General features: G+C 39.1%; 1 protein-coding gene across 2 annotated transcripts in view; it reads left to right on the top strand.

Moving 5' to 3' along the window:
- Nucleotides 1-20,890, top strand: part of map3k2 (mitogen-activated protein kinase kinase kinase 2) — a 30,283-nt gene that overhangs the window by 577 nt on the left and 8,816 nt on the right. The window contains exons 2-12 of one of the 2 annotated variants that reach the window (XM_088606839.1): nucleotides 3,395-3,436; nucleotides 5,382-5,454; nucleotides 9,680-9,798; nucleotides 13,882-13,922; nucleotides 14,022-14,121; nucleotides 14,635-14,748; nucleotides 16,901-16,997; nucleotides 18,617-18,747; nucleotides 19,436-19,515; nucleotides 20,193-20,260; nucleotides 20,470-20,562. In XM_088606839.1, coding sequence (XP_088462965.1) covers nucleotides 5,400-5,454; nucleotides 9,680-9,798; nucleotides 13,882-13,922; nucleotides 14,022-14,121; nucleotides 14,635-14,748; nucleotides 16,901-16,997; nucleotides 18,617-18,747; nucleotides 19,436-19,515; nucleotides 20,193-20,260; nucleotides 20,470-20,562 — 898 coding nt within the window. In that variant the 5' untranslated portion in view covers nucleotides 3,395-3,436; nucleotides 5,382-5,399. The remainder of the gene's footprint in view (nucleotides 1-3,394; nucleotides 3,437-5,381; nucleotides 5,455-9,679; nucleotides 9,799-13,881; nucleotides 13,923-14,021; nucleotides 14,122-14,634; nucleotides 14,749-16,900; nucleotides 16,998-18,616; nucleotides 18,748-19,435; nucleotides 19,516-20,192; nucleotides 20,261-20,469; nucleotides 20,563-20,890) is intronic. The other variant, XM_088606838.1, reaches the window with a different exon arrangement.

Below are 20,890 nucleotides of genomic sequence, written 5' to 3' on the forward strand. Positions count from 1 at the left end.
GTAATTTAGTTACATTGCCAGAATGTCAAAACAGGGATTGCTGATTTTGTAAGTCAACTTGTGAACCAGTCCATTTGCTAAACGATACAATGATTGCTGGATCTATGTGAATCGTTTCGGAGAAATAAAGACTGCAATCGTAGAGAATCGTTAAGAGCAGTTACGGTTTAATTTGGAATAGTGTGATTGCAACTTAAGTGTTGTTGGCACATTACAATGGTTGCCGAAATGTTATTTCGCACCATCAGCTGTCGTTTTGACGTATCGCCTTACTGTAAAGTTGTCCGTAATTTTAACATTTACTCGACGTATTGCTGTCCCATATTTTCAATATGTGCGAAACCTAACGTTTGGGAAATTAACATTGCGAAGTCACGTAGTGGCTCTGTGAAAATGCCTTTTTTTAAAATTCTAATGTTAATTGTATGAATTGGATGAAACGCAGCCCTTTGCAAAAAGGGTAGAACGCGCACTTCGCAGTTAAATCACAGTGTTTATTCAGTTGGCATGGCAAGGTCTAGGATAACAATTTGAAAGCTTAAAGTTAGAGGAAAATAATTTTTTAGTCGCACTCTTTTAAACTGTATCTACACACACATCTCAAAGAGCGAGAGTTTTCATGCTACGAGGAGGCTGTGAGCGAAGAGGAGTCAATTTGGCCCATCTAGGCCTAATTTTGTTTTTTAGTAGCTAATTAAGCCTAGGATTTTATCTAGCCCTTTCTTGACAGAAGGCAGGGTGTCAGCTTTGAGAACATGGCTGGACGGCCCGTTTCAGCCCCCCGCATCCCTTTGTGTAAAACACCACTGTGTGCTGGCTTTATCGATGCCTTTGACCATTTTGAATATCTGGATCAACCCAAATCCGAGTTGTTTAAGTTTGAACAGATTCAGTTCTTTAATCCTGTTGCTGTGTAAAACATTCTTCTGGGCCTAAGAAAATATCTGGTTGCACTTTGCTGGAGTGATTCTAGAGCAATAGTTTTGTTTTTGTAGATGGATGACTACAATTGTACCCTATTGGCAGTGAGGTCTTGCTACCACATTGTACAATTTTAATGTTACAGCACTTCGTTTATTTATATGTGTAGGATTTGCTGTCTACATGTAACACTCTGCACATCTGCAATTGCACATTTTTCTGTCTAAGTCATTTTAAATGCATTTTACATCTTAAACAGTGTTTGCTAATCCCGCATGTTCAGATGTTCAGTACCACCTGAGAACTGGACAGGTTTACAAATTACAGCAGAACCTAAATTGTTGATTTAAGTTAGCAACATCCTCTTAGTACTCCGCTAATATCACCCCAGTCTGAGCTTTTCCCCATTATTATCTTTACTGTTTCCCATCCTAAGAAACAGTTCTCAGTCAAAATGCATGCCTTTCCTTGAATGCTTACTGCAAGTTGAGAATGAGCCAATGTCAAAGTTGAGCAGATGTCTTCTGAATCTCTAAATATTCATATATGGCCAGCAGCCATATCACCCTGCACCTCACAACTGGCAACCCACTGAAGCTCAGCAGGTGTGAGCCTGGTCAGTACCTGATTAGGAGACCTTTAGGGAAAAACTAAGGTTGCTGCTGGAAGAGGTGTTAGTGGGGCAAGCAGAGGGTGCTCACCCTGCGGTCCATGTGGGTCCTAATGCCCCAGTATAGTGACGGGGACACTATACTGTAAACAAGCACCGTCCTTCAGATGAGGTCCTGACTCTCTGTGGTCATTAAAAATCCCAGGGCGTTTCTCGAAAAGAGTAGGGGTGTAACCCCGGTGACCTGGCCAAATTTCCCATTGGCCCTTACCAATCATGGCCTCCTAATAATCCCCATCTATGAACTGGCTTCATTACTCTGCTCTCCATCCCACTGATAGCTGGTGTGTGGTGAGCGTTCTGGCGCACTATGGTGGATGCTGCACATTGGTGGTGGTGGAGGGGAGTCCCCATTACTTGTAAAAGTGCTTTGAGTGGAGTGTCCAGAAAAGCGCTATATAAGTGTAAGCAATTATTATTATTATATCATGTGCTCTGCTTTTATCAATTATCGATTCTTATTGGAAGAGCTCTAACAATTTAGTTAAGCGAGGCCCACTTTTTCTAATTCAGTTTTCTGTTGCGTAGAATCTTGTTGCAGACGATGGTCTAGTTAAGTTCTATTTTCCAAAGCCTTTACATGTTCTAGAAGCAAGTCTAGTTTCCATCCATTTTCTAACCCCTTTAGCTAGTTCGGATCACCTGGGAGTCAGGGCCTATTTAGCAAGCAGTGGGCGCAAGGCAAGGTACACCCACAGAGACTTGCACCAGGGCCAGTTTTCCCAGGGGCCAGTTAAATTTAAAGTATGTCTTTGGACTGTGTGAGCAGTCCAGAGCCCCTGGAGGAAACCCACGTGAACATGTCAACTCCACACAGAAAGTACCCCAGGTTTAGAATTCAACCCTGGGTCCCTAGCTCTGCGAGGCAATAATGAAAGCCATTGCATTACTATGCCACCCAGAGGCAAGTATTGTTCTTCTGTAATTATTTGATTTTGTTTTGTCATCCTTTTTATGGACGGATGATACAATAACAACTCTACAGTCAATTAGACTTACCCCCACCTTCCAACGGAACACATAAGACAATTACTTTCACTCGGCACAATGCAGCTGGTGCTGTTTGGAACACGTTTTGAGCAAAGATTTGCTTTCTTCTCATTCGTGACAGTGCCAGAACATGAACGTCCTACATTTTGGGGTTGAAGTGTGGCTCTTGAACTTGTCTTTCGGCTCAGGTCTCTTAACTTCGCCAGCATTTTGTCAGGTAGCCCACAAAATATGGATTCCGGTACAGGAGGGAAATGTTGCTTTGTTGAGGAAAAAAAAATCCCTGTGAATGTGAATGCGGTGATTATGAGGAAAAATCTAGTTATTGCAATAAAGTATGGAGATTGGGACTTGCAGGATTTGAATTCAGGTATAGCATTTTAGTGCTTTAGTCAATAGATTTTCACTTTTTAATGCACAAGTGAGAAAAAGCAGAGCTTCATGCACTCATGGATTAGAATATACTGTTTACCCTGTGACTATTTTGTAGCTGTTCTGAATGATTGGTTGCAAGACTATATGTTTGCTGTTTGAGACTTTACAAAACAAAGTGTGTGCTATATAAGTAAATCTCTTGCTATGTTCTGAATCGTTTCGAAGAAGCATTATGTAGCAAACACGTGCACATTGGACTGTTCGATTCTTTGTGGATTTAGATTATTGAAGCCAATTTAGAAGAGCAGAAAAAAAGATGAAGTTAATACAAAATTGTCACTGCTAAAAAAAGGAAACAGCTATGCGTTTGGCTTGTCAAAAATCTGAGCAAGTGTCATGAAGTATGCATACATCGGTCATCTTTTCTTTTCCCTTTAGACATTCCTGCATAATGTTGTGCCAAATAGTTTGTCTCTCCAGGTAAGATGCATCCATTTCCAACCGTTTTAAGGCCCAAACATTAAAACTAAAACATTCATTTGGATAAGAAAACATTTATTTCTTCACATGAGGAGGTGCTGCTAGCTTTTCTGGGTTAAAACGCAAGACACAAGTTAGCCCTGTCCTAATTTATCTGTCTCTCCAAATGACCTAACTTTGGATAACTTGTATGTTTCAGTAAAAACACAGTAGCCTATTGTCATGAATCGTCATTGCCTTTCAAAATAAGGTGGCTTCAGATCATTTAAAACCCCGTATATTTTAGTTCACAAGCAGTCAATAGGGATAGTCTATGCTTGAGGAAGAGCAATCTGAAGGGTAGGTGTAGATCTTCAGGATACTCGAACTCTTTCAATGAATTTACTATTTTAAATAGCTGAGAAGGTATTAAAGGTATTTGAGAATAACATTTTTAAGGTGCGGATTCATTGGGAATTTAAACTGTTTTATACTTGAATAACATAGACCTGGACTTTGACCCACATGGTTCCAAATGTAGACATGCAAAAGGCTTGCCGTATGTTAAGCAAGTGAGTCGAACAAAAATGGAATTAAAATACATCTAAACCTGCCCTTGATTGTGTATTCCAGGCATAAGCTATTTTCTGATCAAATCCATCAGAACTCATTCTTTCTTTCATACCCGTTGTCTGGTGAGCACATACAACAACAGCAAAAAGTCATTTAAATGTGCTGTACTAGGGGTGTAACCCCGGCGTCCTGGCCAAATTTCCCATTGGCCCTTACCAATCATGGCCTCCTAATAATCCCCCTCTCTGGACTGGCTTCATTACTCTGCTCTCCTCACCACTGATAGCTGGTGTGTGGTGAGCGTTATGGTGCACTATGGCTGCCGTCACATCATCCAGGTGGGGCTGCACATTGGTGGTGGTGGAGGGGAGTCCCCATTACCTGTAAAGTGCTTTGAATGGAGTGTCCAGAAAAGTGCTATATAAGTGTTAGCTATTATTATTATTATGCTTATTATTATGCTTATTATTATGATTATTATCAATTAACAACATAATTACATTTGCAGAAGATAAATATTTAAGTGGAGGGACAGCAGAAAGAGAATTCCAAAAAGACTTGGGTTTGCACTTGGTAAATGACATTTAACATTGGCAGGTACAAAGGACGTACATCACAATGGTGATTCTGAGCTGCTGAAAGTGATTGAGAGTGATTTTCGTTCTTTTTTTATTAAATGTTTAGCAGTGTTTTGAAATAGCCTCCTAGCAGAATGAATAGGTGTTTATCACAACATCAAAACGAAGTACCAGTTTTGCTGCTGCGCTGTGCAACACTGATTGGACACGGACCTGTGCAGAAAATCCACAACTTCATCAGAACTTACAAAGTGTTGCAAGCAGGAGGTTCAGTGCATTTATATCAAGTGGGCATAGTGGTTAGCACTGCTGTCTCACCTGTCCTGGAGCCTATCTGCATGGAGTTTCCTTCAGGTGATCTTGTTTCCTCCCACAATCCAAGACCGTGCTGCTCGGTTAAATTGGCTTTTGGGAAAGTGGGCCCTGGTGTGTTTATGTCTGTGTGTGACTTGCGGCTGACCGTGCCATGACCCTGAAGGGGATGAAGTGGTTAGAAATTGGTTGAGTGGATGTTGTTAATAGCTTACATGATTCAAGGACCTGATCCAGATTTAAATAAGGTATTGTGTTAGCCTCCACAAAATAGCTGGGTCGCATGTTCTAGATTCTTACAAACACTTAAAAATATCGCCTCCTTATTTGTAAATGTCAGCCTACTTCCATTTGGGCCTCTTGGTTGAGGTAACATTCCTTAAAGCACGTAAATTAAAGAAATGCACTTTCAAATAGAAACTGTTTCGCTTGAGCTGTTTGTATTTAATTTCTTAAAATTGGTTGAGTTTTTTTTAACTGACCTTCACTGCTCTGTTCTTCAGGAAGAAAAGAGACTGCTGATGGGAGAATCTTCTTTTCTTGAACCCTGGGTCCCTCAGCGTTCTGTCGTGATGGGTAAGAGGAAGACAGATTCTTGTAAACATTTGTTTCACATGAAATGACCTAATTACTTGCACTTTCTTGGCACAGAATAAGTGGGAGGAAAAAAGTTACTGTTACGTAAAAAAAAAAAGTCACCTGGGAGACTAAATACTTGAAAGCAGTTGTTCATGTACAGGGTGACAAATCACGGAGCCTTTTTCAACAAGGACAAAAGCTCAGTTGTCTGTACTTGCAAGATAAGTAAATAGAATTGTTTCACTTAGTGGCACGTAAGGTTATCAGCATGAATAGTTGTGACAAGGGATGGTAGAAATCCATTTTCTGCTGTTCACCTGTTTGAACACTTTTTTTGGGTTTGATCTCTCCAAAGCCAGAATTTGAAGGAGAAGAACTGACTGGTAGACAAAAGTGCCCTGATGTTTTTCTGCCTGCATTCCTTTCCTCACTCATTGAGAACGCATCAACACATTATATTGTAAGGAAAACCAGGTTGCTGCTGCAAATTGTGTTAATGGAGGAGAAAGTGTCCCTCTTTCCTCTGGACCAGAATTTCCAGTGTCAGTGCTCCGATATGACCACCGAGGTCACTGTACTGTCCTCTGTGGGGGTGCTGTCCTTCGGATGAGATGTAAAATGAAGTCTAGACTGTTTGTCCATCAAAGATGAAAGATTTTATCTTGTTATTTGAAAGAGTAGGAGTGTGGATAGTGTAGGGGCCTCCTGGTTAAATCTCTCTGTACGTGCAAAAGCTGGTTCTCCCTTCATTAATATGGTGAAAAACTAGCTCACATGTTTATCCAATGTGCTGTGTAGTGCTGTGTGTTCATGTTTGTTGGTTGCTTGCCGTGGTTCATCCAGGTGGATGCTGTTCTTCCACCGTATATAAAGCACTTTGAGAGGCTTTTGGGATGAAAGGTGCACTTGGAATAAAAAGAAATGTCATTAATAATTAGACATTTCAAGATGTTCAGGTGGGTAGCTGCGTCAGCATGCGTAGGCTGCAAAGGAACAAGTAATTGGTTTATTCCATGCTGCAAAAAAGAAGAAAGAAAACAGGTGTGAACAATCTGAAGAAGGCTCCACGGCCGAAACGTTGTGTTTTCCATCTTCCTTTTTTCAGCATGGAATAAACCGATTACTTGTTCCATTTCAAGATGTTGATGTGTTACAATGAGTCCATCTTTGGCTTTTAAAACTTTGATTTTTAAGATAAATGCCTAAAATATGACCTTGCTCCAATCAGTTAGGAAGTTTGAACTAAAACACTTCTGACAGTAAATAACACGAGCAGGTTTATTTGAAGCATGAATCCCTTATCAACCCCATGCATCTCACGCCATTTTGGAAGCTGAAAATGTGTGCTAGGGAAGAGTGCTTGTGATGCTGTCGCCCCTACAAGCAGCATGGATTGTGATTCCCAAATTGTTGTTTTTTTCCTATTTATGCTTGTTTTTGTCACTAAATAAAGCAGCGTTAGTGCTTTGGTATCTGAAATATTAGGGATTTTATTTTATGAGGAGTCAAAGAATTTAGATCCCCTACAATGATGCAAGAGATCCGAGCCACTTTTTTTAAATAAAAGTTGTTTTTCATAGGATGTGACATTGCTGACAGATTATTCACAAATGGAATGGAAGTCGCTGTTGGTGTTGTGTGTAAGAAGGCCAATTTCATGGAACGAGGCAAAAGTGCAACAACTCCAGCTGTCAGGAAAAGCATGTTCTGACTTTATTGAAAAGTCTGCTCTTACAAATGTTAACATCGAATGTCAAAACATTCACTTAATGCAAACTCTTCTTTGTGTCGTCAGGGGAATATGAATAAAAACGTATCATTAGTTTTGTGTGTTGCCAACAAATGTGTATGTTTCTTAGTTTGTGGGTGTACAGAAACAGACGTTTGTATACGGAAGTTGATGAACCCGGAGTTAACTTGCACAAAAATAAAAAGGAAGTATCTTTTTAGAAACTTTGTGTCTTTGTATTAGTACGAATTAAAGATAAAATATCATGCTAAACTGCAATCTGTACAGCTTTAGGCTTTTCAGTACAGCGAGGTTCTACAGCATTTTGGAACAGCAACAGCTTCTTCAGAGATGTATCCAGTGCTTTAGACTTGGTATAGTGGTTAGTAAAATGGAGCTCTTTAACTTTTATGTAACTTTTATGTCCTCCCAGAACCAGTACTGTAATCCTAACTAGATCATGGCTTAGTTTTCTCGAAACTTCACCAACATTAGTTATTTTATCAGACAATTAAGAATGATCCGTAACAACGGGAATTCCAGACGGATTAGCTAGTTGTAACAAGCTCCCTAATTTTAGCTTTTGACGAGCCGATGAGCTGACAAGTGTAATATTTCAGATCAGTTATTAATAACGAGATCCTAGAATACCCTGGAGTTGTTCATTCAAGTGCTACAACAATAGTTTCCCACTTAATTATTTATGAGCCAGTGCTTCCAGGAGATATGTTTATTGCATACTGCACTCGTCAGTAAATACATATCATGGTTAATGTTACTGTAGTTTAACCAGGCAAAATCATTTGAAAATTATACTGAATTTGTGTGATGCGTTTTGGCTAGATCCAAATCGTACTTCAGAGCTGCCTACTGTACCATCCTTGATGTACAATACATTATGTGCAGTCACTGCTACAGCATATCAGTGTTTTAATAAGCCCCATGGAGATTGATTCAGTCTGTTCCTCAAGATAATATTGCACTGCTGATGACTGCTGAGGAGGTTTTATGCTTCTTGTCAATTAGTATGCCTCATTTTCACCATCCATAATCAATGCCCCAAATGGTCCAGCATTCTGGCTAGAGATGGCTGTCTGTGTTTCCATTTTGTTTTGTGATTCATTCTCATTTTAATTCAGGCCCACCCAAGAGGCTGTTATCCTCCATATAATTCGGACTATATTCTAATATAGCCCAAAAATTCAAAATGGACTAAACCTTATGAAAAGAAATATTTACATCGCAGTTGTAATTGGGGAATCTCCAAAATTAAAATTTCATTGTATTCCATTTGTCACTTATTGCAATGCTGCATCCTTGTAAAACAAGCACTATATCTAATTTTTTTGTTTGTATTTTTAACCAATTCATGAATGAATGTAATTATGAAGTTTCATAATTTCAGAGGGAAGAAATCTTCAGGTTTAGATTTTGGCAAGGGGGACATTATATACACAATGACTTTTTTATATAAGAAACTCATGCTGCTGTTGGTAAGCATTGTAGTATGCTATTAGTCGTCAGACTTCATAGTGTGCTGTTAGACTTCAGTGATGGTTCTTCAAAGCTTCAAATACACAAATTAATTGAGGAAACAAAATTAAACAGAAACATAAAATAAGATCACTAATTGGGCTGAGCGTAACAAAAAGCTTTTGGGTGTTATTCTAAAAGGTTGTGGTGTTTGCAGAAAAGAAATGTGAGTAACTGAACCATGGTCTATATCCAGCTGAAATGTGCAAACCAGACCTTAAAGAACTTGCATGAGAATTTAAAGTTTACAAATGAAAGTGATAGCACTGCAGATCAAGTCTTATGTTTTTTTAAAAGCGGAGACAACTTGATTTCACATTCTAAGTGTTAGTTCTAAGCTTGAGGCTGTTTTTTTAGGTTTCAAGGAAGGATTATTCAGCTCCAATTATGCGTGGCTGCTGTTTCTGCTCGTTTTCATTCTATCTTAGCTCTTAATGAGCCAATTGAGCTAATTATTGGCATAACCGCATCGGTTTATCAGCTTTTCCCTGCTCCTAGGATCCAATCTTATTTTTATAGAGGTTATTTGCTTACTGTTCAATAGACTTAAAAATCTGTTGGATTGCATGTCTCTTAGACTGGAATTGGCCACCTGTTTTACAGCGTTACTCAATTTAGGTGGCGGTGATGCTTTCAAGTTGGTTTGATCAATAATGGAAATATATATTTATTGCAGTGCAGTGAAATAAACGTTTGTGCAGAATCTGGGTAGAAGCAACTTATGCATTCGTTCTACTTTAAATCAGGCTTCAAAAAAGTTATTAAATGCACTTGTAATTCTATGTATTTAATTTGTATTCACAGTCGTTTTCCCATTCTTAAAGGCCGTGTTTGGGTCTGTGTTTGTCCTATATGTATAATTGTTCTTGTGGTGAATGCACAGAATCTCAGTCTCAGATCACAAGGACTTGGTTGTGGAGTGCTCATCTGCTTACATTTGTGTTTTTTTTTGTCTGCAAGATGAGCAGGAAGCTTTGAACTCAATCATGCAGGACCTAGCTGAGCTTCACAAGGCTAGCCGCCCTGCCTTGTCCCTCTCTGACTTGGCAAAGCCCAAGGCGTCATCTCCCAAAAATCAGGTAAGCCTGTACTACATTCCTTTAGGGCATTTTCAGTCATATTGGGGAAAGGAAAATACACTGTTTATGCTAAGATACCAGGCCCCAGAGCTAGGTCTGCATGTGATGACAACTAAATAGGGCTTCTATTTTCCATTTCTGTTCTGTCCATCTAGCCACTTTTAGTAATTTCTTTACTATTTTTTTACCCCTGTTAATTTCTTTACAGTTGTCTTCTATACCTGTTACAGGCACCTTAGTCCTGGTCTGGAGTATTTCAGTGTCTGCTGGGATTGTTTAATCACCTGTGCTAATTGCTGCCAGTAATGGTTCTGCTTCTTGTTCAGCATTGCAACATTGGTTTCAAAACTAAAACTAAGCCTACTAACCTAAGTCTCTTCTGGTTTTTACTCCCGCCAACTTCTTAAGCACAGGTTAATTTATTTTAGTTTTCTATTCCTGGCCTTCTGTGCTCTGAGCTCTTTAAAAGCTGAATGGGATTTGTGTTAATCATTGAGTTTCAGAACTGCCCTCTTTAAGGTGTGCTAACTAAGATATAAGGAAAACACTGGCTGAGGGTGTTTTCAGATACTGTGTTATTCCCAGTTGGGCCTGTTCCTCATCAATTAATTACATTTTAAGAGGTGTTTGGTCATAAAATTCTTAATTAGCACTTTATCCAGTCTCTCCTCAATTTCCTGTGTTGTTCTTCAAAATAATATATATAATCTCCAAACCTGTTACAGGCACCAATTAACACCATTAAGGGCAGGTTTACTCCAGGACTAGGATTTAACATCACTGCCTTAGAGGATGACAGTGAGCTTGAGTCTAACTATCCATCAAGTGAGGGTGATTTTAGAAACGTCTGTTCACCTGTTCAGCATGTCTTGTGTGGAGTACCCAGAGAAATTGCACACAAAAACAGGGAGCAGCCATATCACCCTGCAACTCACAACTGGCAACCCACTGAAGCTAAGCAGGTGTGAGCCTGGTTAGTACCTGGATGGGAGACCTCCTGGGAAAAACTAAGGTTGCTGCTGGAAGATGTGTTAGTGGGGCCAGCAGGGGACGCTCACCCTGCGGTCCGTGTGGGTCCTAATCCCACAGTATAGTGACGGGGACACTATACTGTAAACAGGCGCCGTCCTACGGATGAGACGTAAAACCGAGGTCCTGACTCTCTGTGGTCATTAAAAATCCCAGGGTGTTTCTCCCCGGCGTCCTGGCCAAATCTCCCATTGGCCCTTACCAATCATGGCCTCCTAATAATCCCCATCTATGAATTGGCTACATTACTCTGCTCTCCTCCCCACTGATAGCTGATGTGTGGTGAGCGTTCTGGCGCACTATGGCTGCCGTCGCATCATCCAGGTGGGGGCTGCACATTACCTGTAAAGCGCTTTGAGTGAAGTGTCCTGAAAAGCGCTATATAAGTGTAAGCAATTATTATACTTATTATTGTTATTAACATATAAACCCCATACAGAACCACATTAATACAGAGGAAAATTAAGTCAGTCACTATAAGTGTCACTGTTTTGGAAAACCGTTTTTTGGACCAAAGTTTGACCCCCCCACAGTGCATTTAATTTTGTTGTGATATCAACAGAGTGAAAATTTGTATAAATAAAACTTCCAAAGTTAAACTTTGCAGGTTTGTTTTCTAGTTTTTGTAAATGTAGCTTCTTGGTACTTTTCGCTCTATGATAATACATTTGTGAGGAAAAAAATGTTTTCTTTTCTTCACTGAAATATCTCTATGCACTCAAAAGAACAGTTTTTCTGAATATGAAGTAAACAACCATATACAAACTTTTATGGTTTACATGTTTTTTTTTTCAACTGCTGGTGTTGAATCTAGTACTGCAACCAGTATTTGAATCGGCACAATATTTATAGTTTCCTGGTGTTTACTATCTAAATGGAAAAACGTTTTACGTCAGGTGAGCTTTGCTTATATTGAGACACCAAAATATACTCTTTTTTTTTCAACTCTGGGCTATTGTTTGAAAACAAGAAGTGACATTACTCCACTAGTGGATCAACCAGTAAATTGAGTTTAGATTGACAAGTTTTTTTAATTACAGGCTTGAGTCTAGGTTATGTCAGACTGTAGCCACAATTTTCTGAAGTAACAGTGCACAATTGTGCTGCTGTCAAGGTTTGCAGCAATCCCACCGCTGACACCATGAATGTCACAGACTCGTTATTAAATATTGTGGAAGCGCAGATGGAGCAGTTAGGAGGCCAGAATTAAAAGAGTGAAGGTTGCGAGATGGGGAGTAGGGGGATAATAGTTCAGACAGGTACTGAGGTGCCAAGCCATGCAGAGCCTCATAGGTGAGCATGTGGATTTTAAAGTCCACACGGAATTTGACAGGATGTGATCACTTGCACTAGACCTGGTCAGGATTCTGGCTGCCGAATTTTGGACATACTGCAGTTTGTTCAATGTAGCTTTAGATACGCCAGCGAGTAGAGCATTACAGTAGTCAATCCAGGAAAGAACAAATGTGTTGATCAGCTTTTCAGCCACAGTTGGTGATAACATAGGGCCTAGTCTAGCAATATTTCTAAGGGTGAGAAAAAGATGTTTTGACTATATGCTGCACATGTGGGTCGAATGTTAAGCCAGGATCAAATATCACCCCAAGGTTTAATAATGCCTAATAATGACACAGCTACAGTTGCATAGAAGTGCACAGGTGTTTTTTGGGAACTGTCCTCTGGAAAGGAGGGGGAGAACAAGATAAAAGGAAGGTTGTGTAGTAGTTCTGAATAGGAGCTGCATGCAGCAGATTACTTTTTGAAAGTAATCAGTGTACATATTCCTGTAAATGTAGTTTGTTATATAGTTTTGTGGTTAATTGCTATTTTCCTCAGTGTTTTTGTTGTGTGTGGACTTTTGGGAACACCACTCCTCGTAATAAACACTTTTGCACTTCTATGCAATTGTGGCTACGCCATCGTTATTGTTCAGCTCCATCTGTGCTTCCAAATTATTCAATGACGAAACTGTATAACAGCTACCATGGGTAGTCTTGAAATTAGTCAGCTCCTGGAAAAACACTCAGTCGGCAGGTCCAAACTAAATGAGTTTATAACATAAAACAGTTGATCCTAATTCTTTTAAGAAAGAAAACTAGTAGCCTGTCATATTATATTAATACACATCAGAAGTTTGGAGAAAGATCTAGACAATATATCAGTCTTCAATCGGCTGCTTATAGGAGCCCGTGGTTGTTGAGAGTAAGACAATATCCTGAGAGGGTCAACTATATCTTCACATGGCTTACTTTAAGGCCTAATGAGTCAATCAAGTTTTGAGGCCTTAAAATATATTAATGAATAATCTGGAACATTTTTCAATCTGTTAAATTCAGCAAATTAATAGTAATTGTGCGTCATGTCATGATAAGGGTTGTACTGCAGAGGTTGTGTTAACTTCTTTTCACTTTGAGTTTAAGTGCAACATGCAATTTGACCAGGGTGGGGCCAAACCTTTGCATACAACTGTACCAGGACAATATTGATCTTTTTTTTTTTATTTAAATTCTTTATTCAAAACTGTGATTTTAAATTTCTGAAGATGACTGCTGTTCATGCTTCAGTGGGAAAGTTTGTGTGAGTCCTCATCACCTCTAAAGTACAGTGTAAACATCATCCACACATCATCCATTATTTTCTGCGGTGCAGCCGGAGCCTATCCAGCAAACAGGGCAGGGCAGTTATTCACAGGGCACACACACGTGTGCACGCTCACACCAGGACCAATTTTGCCAGAAGCGAGTTCACTTACCAGTATGGCTTTGGACTGTGGGAAGGAAACCAGAGCACCTGGTGGAAACCCACTCGGACACAGATGGAACCAACAAACTCCTGGTGGTGAATTGAACCCGGGACCCCCGCGCTGCGAGGCATGTTAACCACTGTGCCTGTTTGAACTTAAATTGTCTGTAAATATCTTTTGTCACTGGAGATTTTTTTTTTTGCCTTTCAGAGGAACGGCTGTAATCTGAAAAGCAATCAGCAAACTTTATTTTTGGTACAGGGCTTCTCTTATACAATACAATTAACACATGTATTGTTTTGCATTCCCAGAATGATGTCCGAGTGAAGTTTGAATATAGAGGAGAAAAAAGGTAAGTAATATATCTATTTCGGAAAAAGCAGACAACATTTGTTCCACATTTCCCTGAAGAGCACAGTATAGTTTCTATATGTTATTTCTTATGTTTTAGAATTCTGCAGTTTCCTCGCCCCGTGAAACTAGATGACCTATTTTCTAAAGCAAAGGTGGCCTTTGGTCAAGCAATGGACCTACATTACACAAATAATGAGGTACTGTGTTATAGTTCAATAGCCAACAACAATCCCACACTCACTTCAAGCTGAATGCATAATCATAAAGTATACCATCTAATAGTTTTAACATTAAATTACATATTACTAAAATCTCTTTTTACTTGTTTTTGTTCATTTTTCATTACAATTTACTATGGATGAATGTTTACCCCATGCCTTCCAGCATGTAGGGGAAGTAGCACCCTGTTGCTGTTTCTGTAACATTTGGGTTCTTACGGGACAAGGTTGTTAGCCTTGAGCCCAACCTCCAACATGGAGGACCTGGCGCCGGACGTGGGACACAAACCCACTACCCTGAGATTATGAGTCTCGTGCTCTACCAACAGAGCTAGTCGGGGCTACTATGGTAAATTTAAAGTGAGAGTATTTTTATACCACCACTCTGTCTTATGTATTCCCCTGTGGGTAATTTCTTTTAGTACTGAAACATGTGCGTGAGACTTTCTTTTTGCCTCTTGTAACCTATGATATTGTCTTTTCTTCCTGTAGCTAGTTATACCTCTGACCACACAGGATGACCTGGATAAGGCCATTGAGTTACTGGATCGCAGCGTCCACATGAAGAGCTTGAAGATACTGTTAGTCTTGCAAGGGAACAATCAGGTACGAGAGAGAGAGAAGACTGTAAGTGTTTTCCTCCAGGGGTCTGGAGGTCCTGCCTTTGTAGCGTGGGGAGTTCTGTCAAAAGGATTGGTGGACCAGTTAATAAAAACAGCCACGCCACTTTCAATTAATCTTCCATCATTGTGCAGGTTGTGTAGCTCCTCATTCTCTTCCAATAAGTATAAGTCTTTTTGTATCAGGATTTTATATCTGAAGTCATTTAGAGCATGATGAATGACGGATTGCCGAACAAAATAGAAATAAAAGTAATCTGCATGAACATGAATGCTTGTTTTCATTGATAATTATAACGACTTTTGTCATTACTTTCATCTCGGAGGATCCCCAAGCAATATAACGTAAAGCAGTATTATCAAATCTGCTACTGCAGTTTCCGAAGTGACTGATTAAATATTTACGTGCTCATCAGTGGCCCATGGAAACTGGCTGTACTTACAGAGTGGTTCTCGTATGAAATTTAGAAGGACCTCAGATATAAAATTTTAAAATGAGTTTTAAATAACATATGTTAAGTCCTGACTCTTAATACTCAATGAATTAAAAAAAATAGAAATTGTTTTACTTGACTAAAGCTTAAACTTCAAAACTAAGCAATATCAATCCATGTTTTTTCCGAAATGTAGAATTTTAATACAGTCGACTCACAACTTCCAGCTCCGAAAAATCAAAAATATTGGAAAAAATGCTTTATTCTCTGACAAATTTTGTCAAGCATGTCTACAAGAGCTAGTTAGTGTACCTATGCTGTAGTCTTAGTTACTTTTATGTAGTGTTTTTATACTTTTGTTAAATATCTTAAATTAGCATAAGAGCTTAGTAAATTGGTTTTAGGGTACAATTTCACTGAATTTCACAAATTTGGTGTTATGCACTATATTTGTATGCATAAATACTGTATATTCTCATAAAGAACACCAACCCCTATATTTTATAAAACAGTTGAGTATTGGGTCAGTATAGTGCCTCAAGCAGTTCATAACATTGAGAACATAATTGATAGTTTTGGAATAAATGCTCAGTTAGTAGACAAAGATGGAAACACCTGGGTAGGGCACATGGTGTATTGAAAGCAAAGGTTTGGCTCATGTTGATTAAACAAACAACATCCCAGCATGTTTAGAGTCATGTACAAAATTCTGGACAAGCCTGGCTGCCTGTAATCATACAGTAGCTACAAGACCAAATCCCAGTGTCTTTGGAAGAGTGATTGTAGGGGACCTTTTTGTAAATCCGTGATCGAGAGAGCACGTTTTGCCGATGTTTCACGAGCAGTGTTGTCAGCTCACAATGATGTCGGCATGAATCTCAAAGAGAAAGACATCATCAGCAAAGGACATAAGTTGGTCGAAGCGCTTACTCCAGGATTGTGATATCTTTGCATTAATTCAAAGTACGAGACAAAACGGCCGTTTACCTGCAGATCAGTTGGCTGCAGATTTCAACCTGGGGTGCAAACAGCAAAGGTTTTTGAAAAACGGTTTGCTGACAACTCCTCAATGCAGGATACAGTAGTTGAGCTGCAGTGCACAAAGTGCTCATCAAAAAACCCAACACCTAACAATACATGTTGGTGAGTCCAGTGATGGAAAGAGTGCAGCCAGTGGACTACCGAGCAGTAGAGAAATATGAAACACCTTTTCACATGAAAGACCCTTCCCCATGTTTTCAACAAATAGACTGGTGCACACGTGACATCAACTTCCAGAACTCTACATCCTTAAGTACGAGATCCCATCAATGAACAGCTCTGGTGGTTCTGTAATTTATGGGGTACATTTTCCTGACATCGTTTTAAATGCACTCATTACTTTAGAAGGCAAGGTCAATACTAATTGCTGCTTAATGGCTCTGATTGATCCTCCTCTCCTGAGGGAGATCCACAGAGTACATGTGGTCACTTAATGTTTTGAAGAAGGCCTTAACAAATGGATCACATCAGTGTCAATTTGTGAAAATAATTTCCAGAAAATATGACTCCCTAAACGACATTTAAGATGTTGGATCTTTTTGAGTGTTGGTATACTAATCAGCAGTAATGATTATTGTTCCTTTTTGTTTCCTAAATATTTTGAGAAACTTCAAAAATAAGGAGGCCACAATGTTTCATTTTTGTTTCCTTTTTAATTAACAGAGTTCAACAAATAACATGGAACTGTTAACGTCATTAGAGGACTTGGATAACACCGCGTTTAGAGGGACAGAAAAGAAAAATACATTGTCTTTAATTGGTGAGTTTTCAATCGGTATAGACCGTTATAGCACTGTTATTTCACAAATCTGTTAACTCTCCAGCTTTGTAAATTTCACACTCATTTCCATGTAACTAATGAGAAGTGTTTGCCTTTACATTGAAAACTAGACACAGATTTATTACCGTCTTTTAAACATTTAAGTACAGTAGATAAGATAGCCAGCAGCCATGTCACCCTGCAACTTACAATTGGCAGCCCACTGAAGCTCAGCAGGTGTGAGCCTGGTCAGTACCTGGATGGGAGACCTCCTGGGAAAAACTAAGGTTGCTGCTGGAAGAGGTGTTAGTGGGGCTAGCAGGGGGCGTTCACCCTGCGGTCCGTGTGGGTCCTAATGCCCCAGTATAGTGACGGGGACACTATACTGTAAAACGAGCGCCGTCTTTCAGATGAGGTGTAAAACCGAGGTCCTGACTCTCTGTGGTCATTAAAAATCCCAGGGTGTTTCTCGAAAAGAGTAGGGGTGTAACCCCGGTGTCCTGGCCAAATTTCCCATGCCTCCTAATAATCCCCCTCTATGAATTGGCTACATTACTTTGTTCTCCAAAGTAAAAAAAAGATTTCTCAGTTTTGCAGTTCTGTACTTTGCACAAGAAGAAAAGGATAAGCTCCTTTGTCAAATAGTTACACATTTGACACTTTACTTTACTCTTTACCTTGTAGAGTAAATAGCAATTTTTTTGTGGTTAGCTGGCTCCAACAAAAAATAGACTAGATTTTAATCCGTTTTACTTTTCAAAGAAAAAGGACATTTACAAGCATTATAGTATAATTGCGGTCCTTTGTTGAATACTTATACAAAAAGTGTTTCATCTTTTTTATGTGTACTAATACACCTTCCATTTCAAGGCCTCCTTTTGTTGTTCCCTGAATCAGAAAACAGGTGCATCCTGTTTTACACTAAACATAACTTTTAAGACTTAATCAGTATAACTAGGTTTCTTAATAGGAATTGATTTTGAAAAGTAATACTTATGTTCCTTATTTCAGCTGACTACTATGGTAACATTTAATTATTGGTCCGTTTCACAAATAAAACATAAGAGCACTGCTTTTGGATCTCTTCTAAGAGCATAAAAAAGAAGCTTTTACATTGTACTGATATTAACCTTTTGCAAATGATTGCATTTCTGTAAATCACTTAAGCTCCAGATGGAAGACTGAATACGCACTGCAGATTCTGGAAATACGTTGACACTAAATAATTGTTGATCAACATTTTCTAGCACTGTAATCTAACAAAAAAGTAATGATGTGTTTTCTGTCAATTGTATATTCCACCTAATACTCAGTACTTCTCTCAAATGCCTGTCAATGCAAATAAAGAGACGAATCCAAATGATGAATGTTGGCATTTTTAAGAAAAAAAAAAGTTTTGCAGAATGTGTTAAAAGCACATGTGCATTCTATCAAATGGTTCACCCTTTTCTGTGTTTCAGCAATGCGATTATACTGTTTTCATGTAAAAATCATTTTTTTTCCCCCCAAAAGGATTGACTTAGTGGTTTAGGTGGCATATGCGCTTGTGTTGTTGTTTTTTAACAGTGAGTTGTATTCAATATATAATTAAGGAATAAAATTTTGGTCTTGCTGACCAGGTTCTCATTCCACGGACCGCAGTTCTCCACCTCCAGGGTATATACCGGATGCCCAGCAGCAAGTCGCCCACAATGGATCCTTCACCAGCATTAATAGCGAAGGGGAGTTCATTCCAGAGAGTATGGACCAGGTAATAGATAGTCCAAGCCTCCGTGCTATAACAGAACGCAAGAAAGTTTCAGCCCACTTCCCTGTACTTACTCTCTGTTTATCGATCAGGCACCTCAGCGGTATACTTTTTGAGGAATACCAATGAACCAGCTTTCTCAACATGGTTCGTTGGTTTTCTTCGAACACAAAGAAGTGCTTCCAGTTCTCTTTTCAGAAAAATCATCATTCCCATGTGTTCTCTGAACCTTGTCTCCAGATTTCTATTCCTTGTTTCCAGAATTGGAAGCAGTTGATTGCGGATCGGCTCGCTCCTCTCATGAGTTTAAAACCCAGGATTAATGTTCCTCAGTCCTTTCTGTTCCAGCTTTTTCATTTTTGTTTGTGTATGTCCTGTTTCATACTCTGGTTATTGTTCTGGATGTGTTTTACTGAGCTCTTGAGTGAAATTACAGTCACCACAGCATAAGGCAATATTGTGAAAGTGCATTATATTTTGTAACATTACATATGTTTCTGTGACTTCTGTACTGTTTCCAATATATTTCCCTGGAACCTACATCTAGCTTTGTGTTCTATAACACTGTCTGTCTATAACAAAATCTGTGATTTTTCAGTAGATGATATTGGAATCGTGCTGCGCACTACATAAAAACATTGGACTGATTCCACAGCACTATCTAATCATCATATTCATTCATCGTCTGTAGATGCTGGATCCTTTATCAATGAGCAGCCCAGAAAACTCTGCCTCAGGCAGTTGTCCTTCACTGGACAGCCCCTTGGACAGGTAAGAACTTATGTCACATCACTTGACTTGAATAATATGTAACAATATGTAACCTTGGGGTTAATCAGTTCATATTTGAATAATGGTTCACATAGCACTAGATTATGTAACTCCACCTCAGTGATTCAGTCGTTTTTCTACATAAACCTTAGCCTGCAACCCTTTTACCCACTGAGACACCTCTCTAGAGAGAAAACCCCCACCCCTTCTTAAACAGTTGTGTCACAAATACTAAATAACTTTCCTTATAGCAGCATTTTCATGCCAAACAAATGGTTGGCATGTTCTACCAGCTGTGCTGTTCAGACCAACTTTTCCTTGATTAACTAATCCGTGTTCTCTTAGCTAACGTCATTAAAATAAGATTTCTGTGTCTCATGGGTATTTATGACACCCACTAATACCGCAGTGTAATATTAATCACATTACTGTGTGTAGTCTTTGCTGTTGTATGCTGTTGTCTCCAGCGTAGAACTGTAGTAGTGGTGTGATTAAGCATTGTCGAGTGTCGTGACGTTTGGACTACCTTGTTAAAGCTTAGATTTATTTAGACCACAGTTTAGATCATGTCCTGCTTTCCCTGATGAAAAAGCATGCATTGACCAAACAATATTACTGTGACTGTAAAGGAACATTTTCTAGAACCGAAAATAAAACATTTTTTTGCTTTATTTCAGTGACAGTTACCCCAAATCACGTATGCCAAGAGCTCAGAGCTATCCCGATAACCACCAAGAGTTCTCTGGTGAGTTCTTTTATGTTTTTTTTTCCACTCTTTACACTTTGTAAGTTGAATCAAATCAGATCTAGATTTGATGCTCCTTTCATCGTTTTCTTTGGTAGCCAGATCTGCGCTGTACTTTCGAGATGTGCTGTTTTGTCTTCGGCCATAATGACAGTTTTACACACTGAGCAATTTTTGATTGTAAATGTGCAAGATTTTTTTTTTTACAGATTACGACATTCCTGTGTTTGAGAAATTTGGAAAAGGGGGAACGTACCCAAGGCGGTACCACATCTCGTTTCATCATCAGGACTACAGTGATGGCAAGTTACTTTATAAAAAAACTTGCGATTTTATCCATTATAAGCTATCTAACCCATAAATGTTAATTGGCAGACACAGCATAGACTTTAAATAATGAGATTTACAATAGAAGGAGGCTGCAAGAATCTTAATATTACAGTTTTTGCTTCTAGCTAGAGAACAAATATGCATGGCTATTTATGCATTTATGAGTATGTCAAACCTTTGTCAAAGACCATAGTGCACCAAGCTGAAAAGACACTGAGATGAAGCAACTTCAGTGAGAAGCAGAAGGTGTCAAAGGAATTTCTAAACATGTGAACCTGCTGATATATGTAGGATGCAGTA

Source organism: Lepisosteus platostomus, chromosome 14 (assembly GCF_059453375.1).
Source record: "Lepisosteus platostomus isolate fLepPlt1 chromosome 14, fLepPlt1.hap1, whole genome shotgun sequence".
NCBI lineage: Eukaryota > Metazoa > Chordata > Actinopteri > Semionotiformes > Lepisosteidae > Lepisosteus > Lepisosteus platostomus.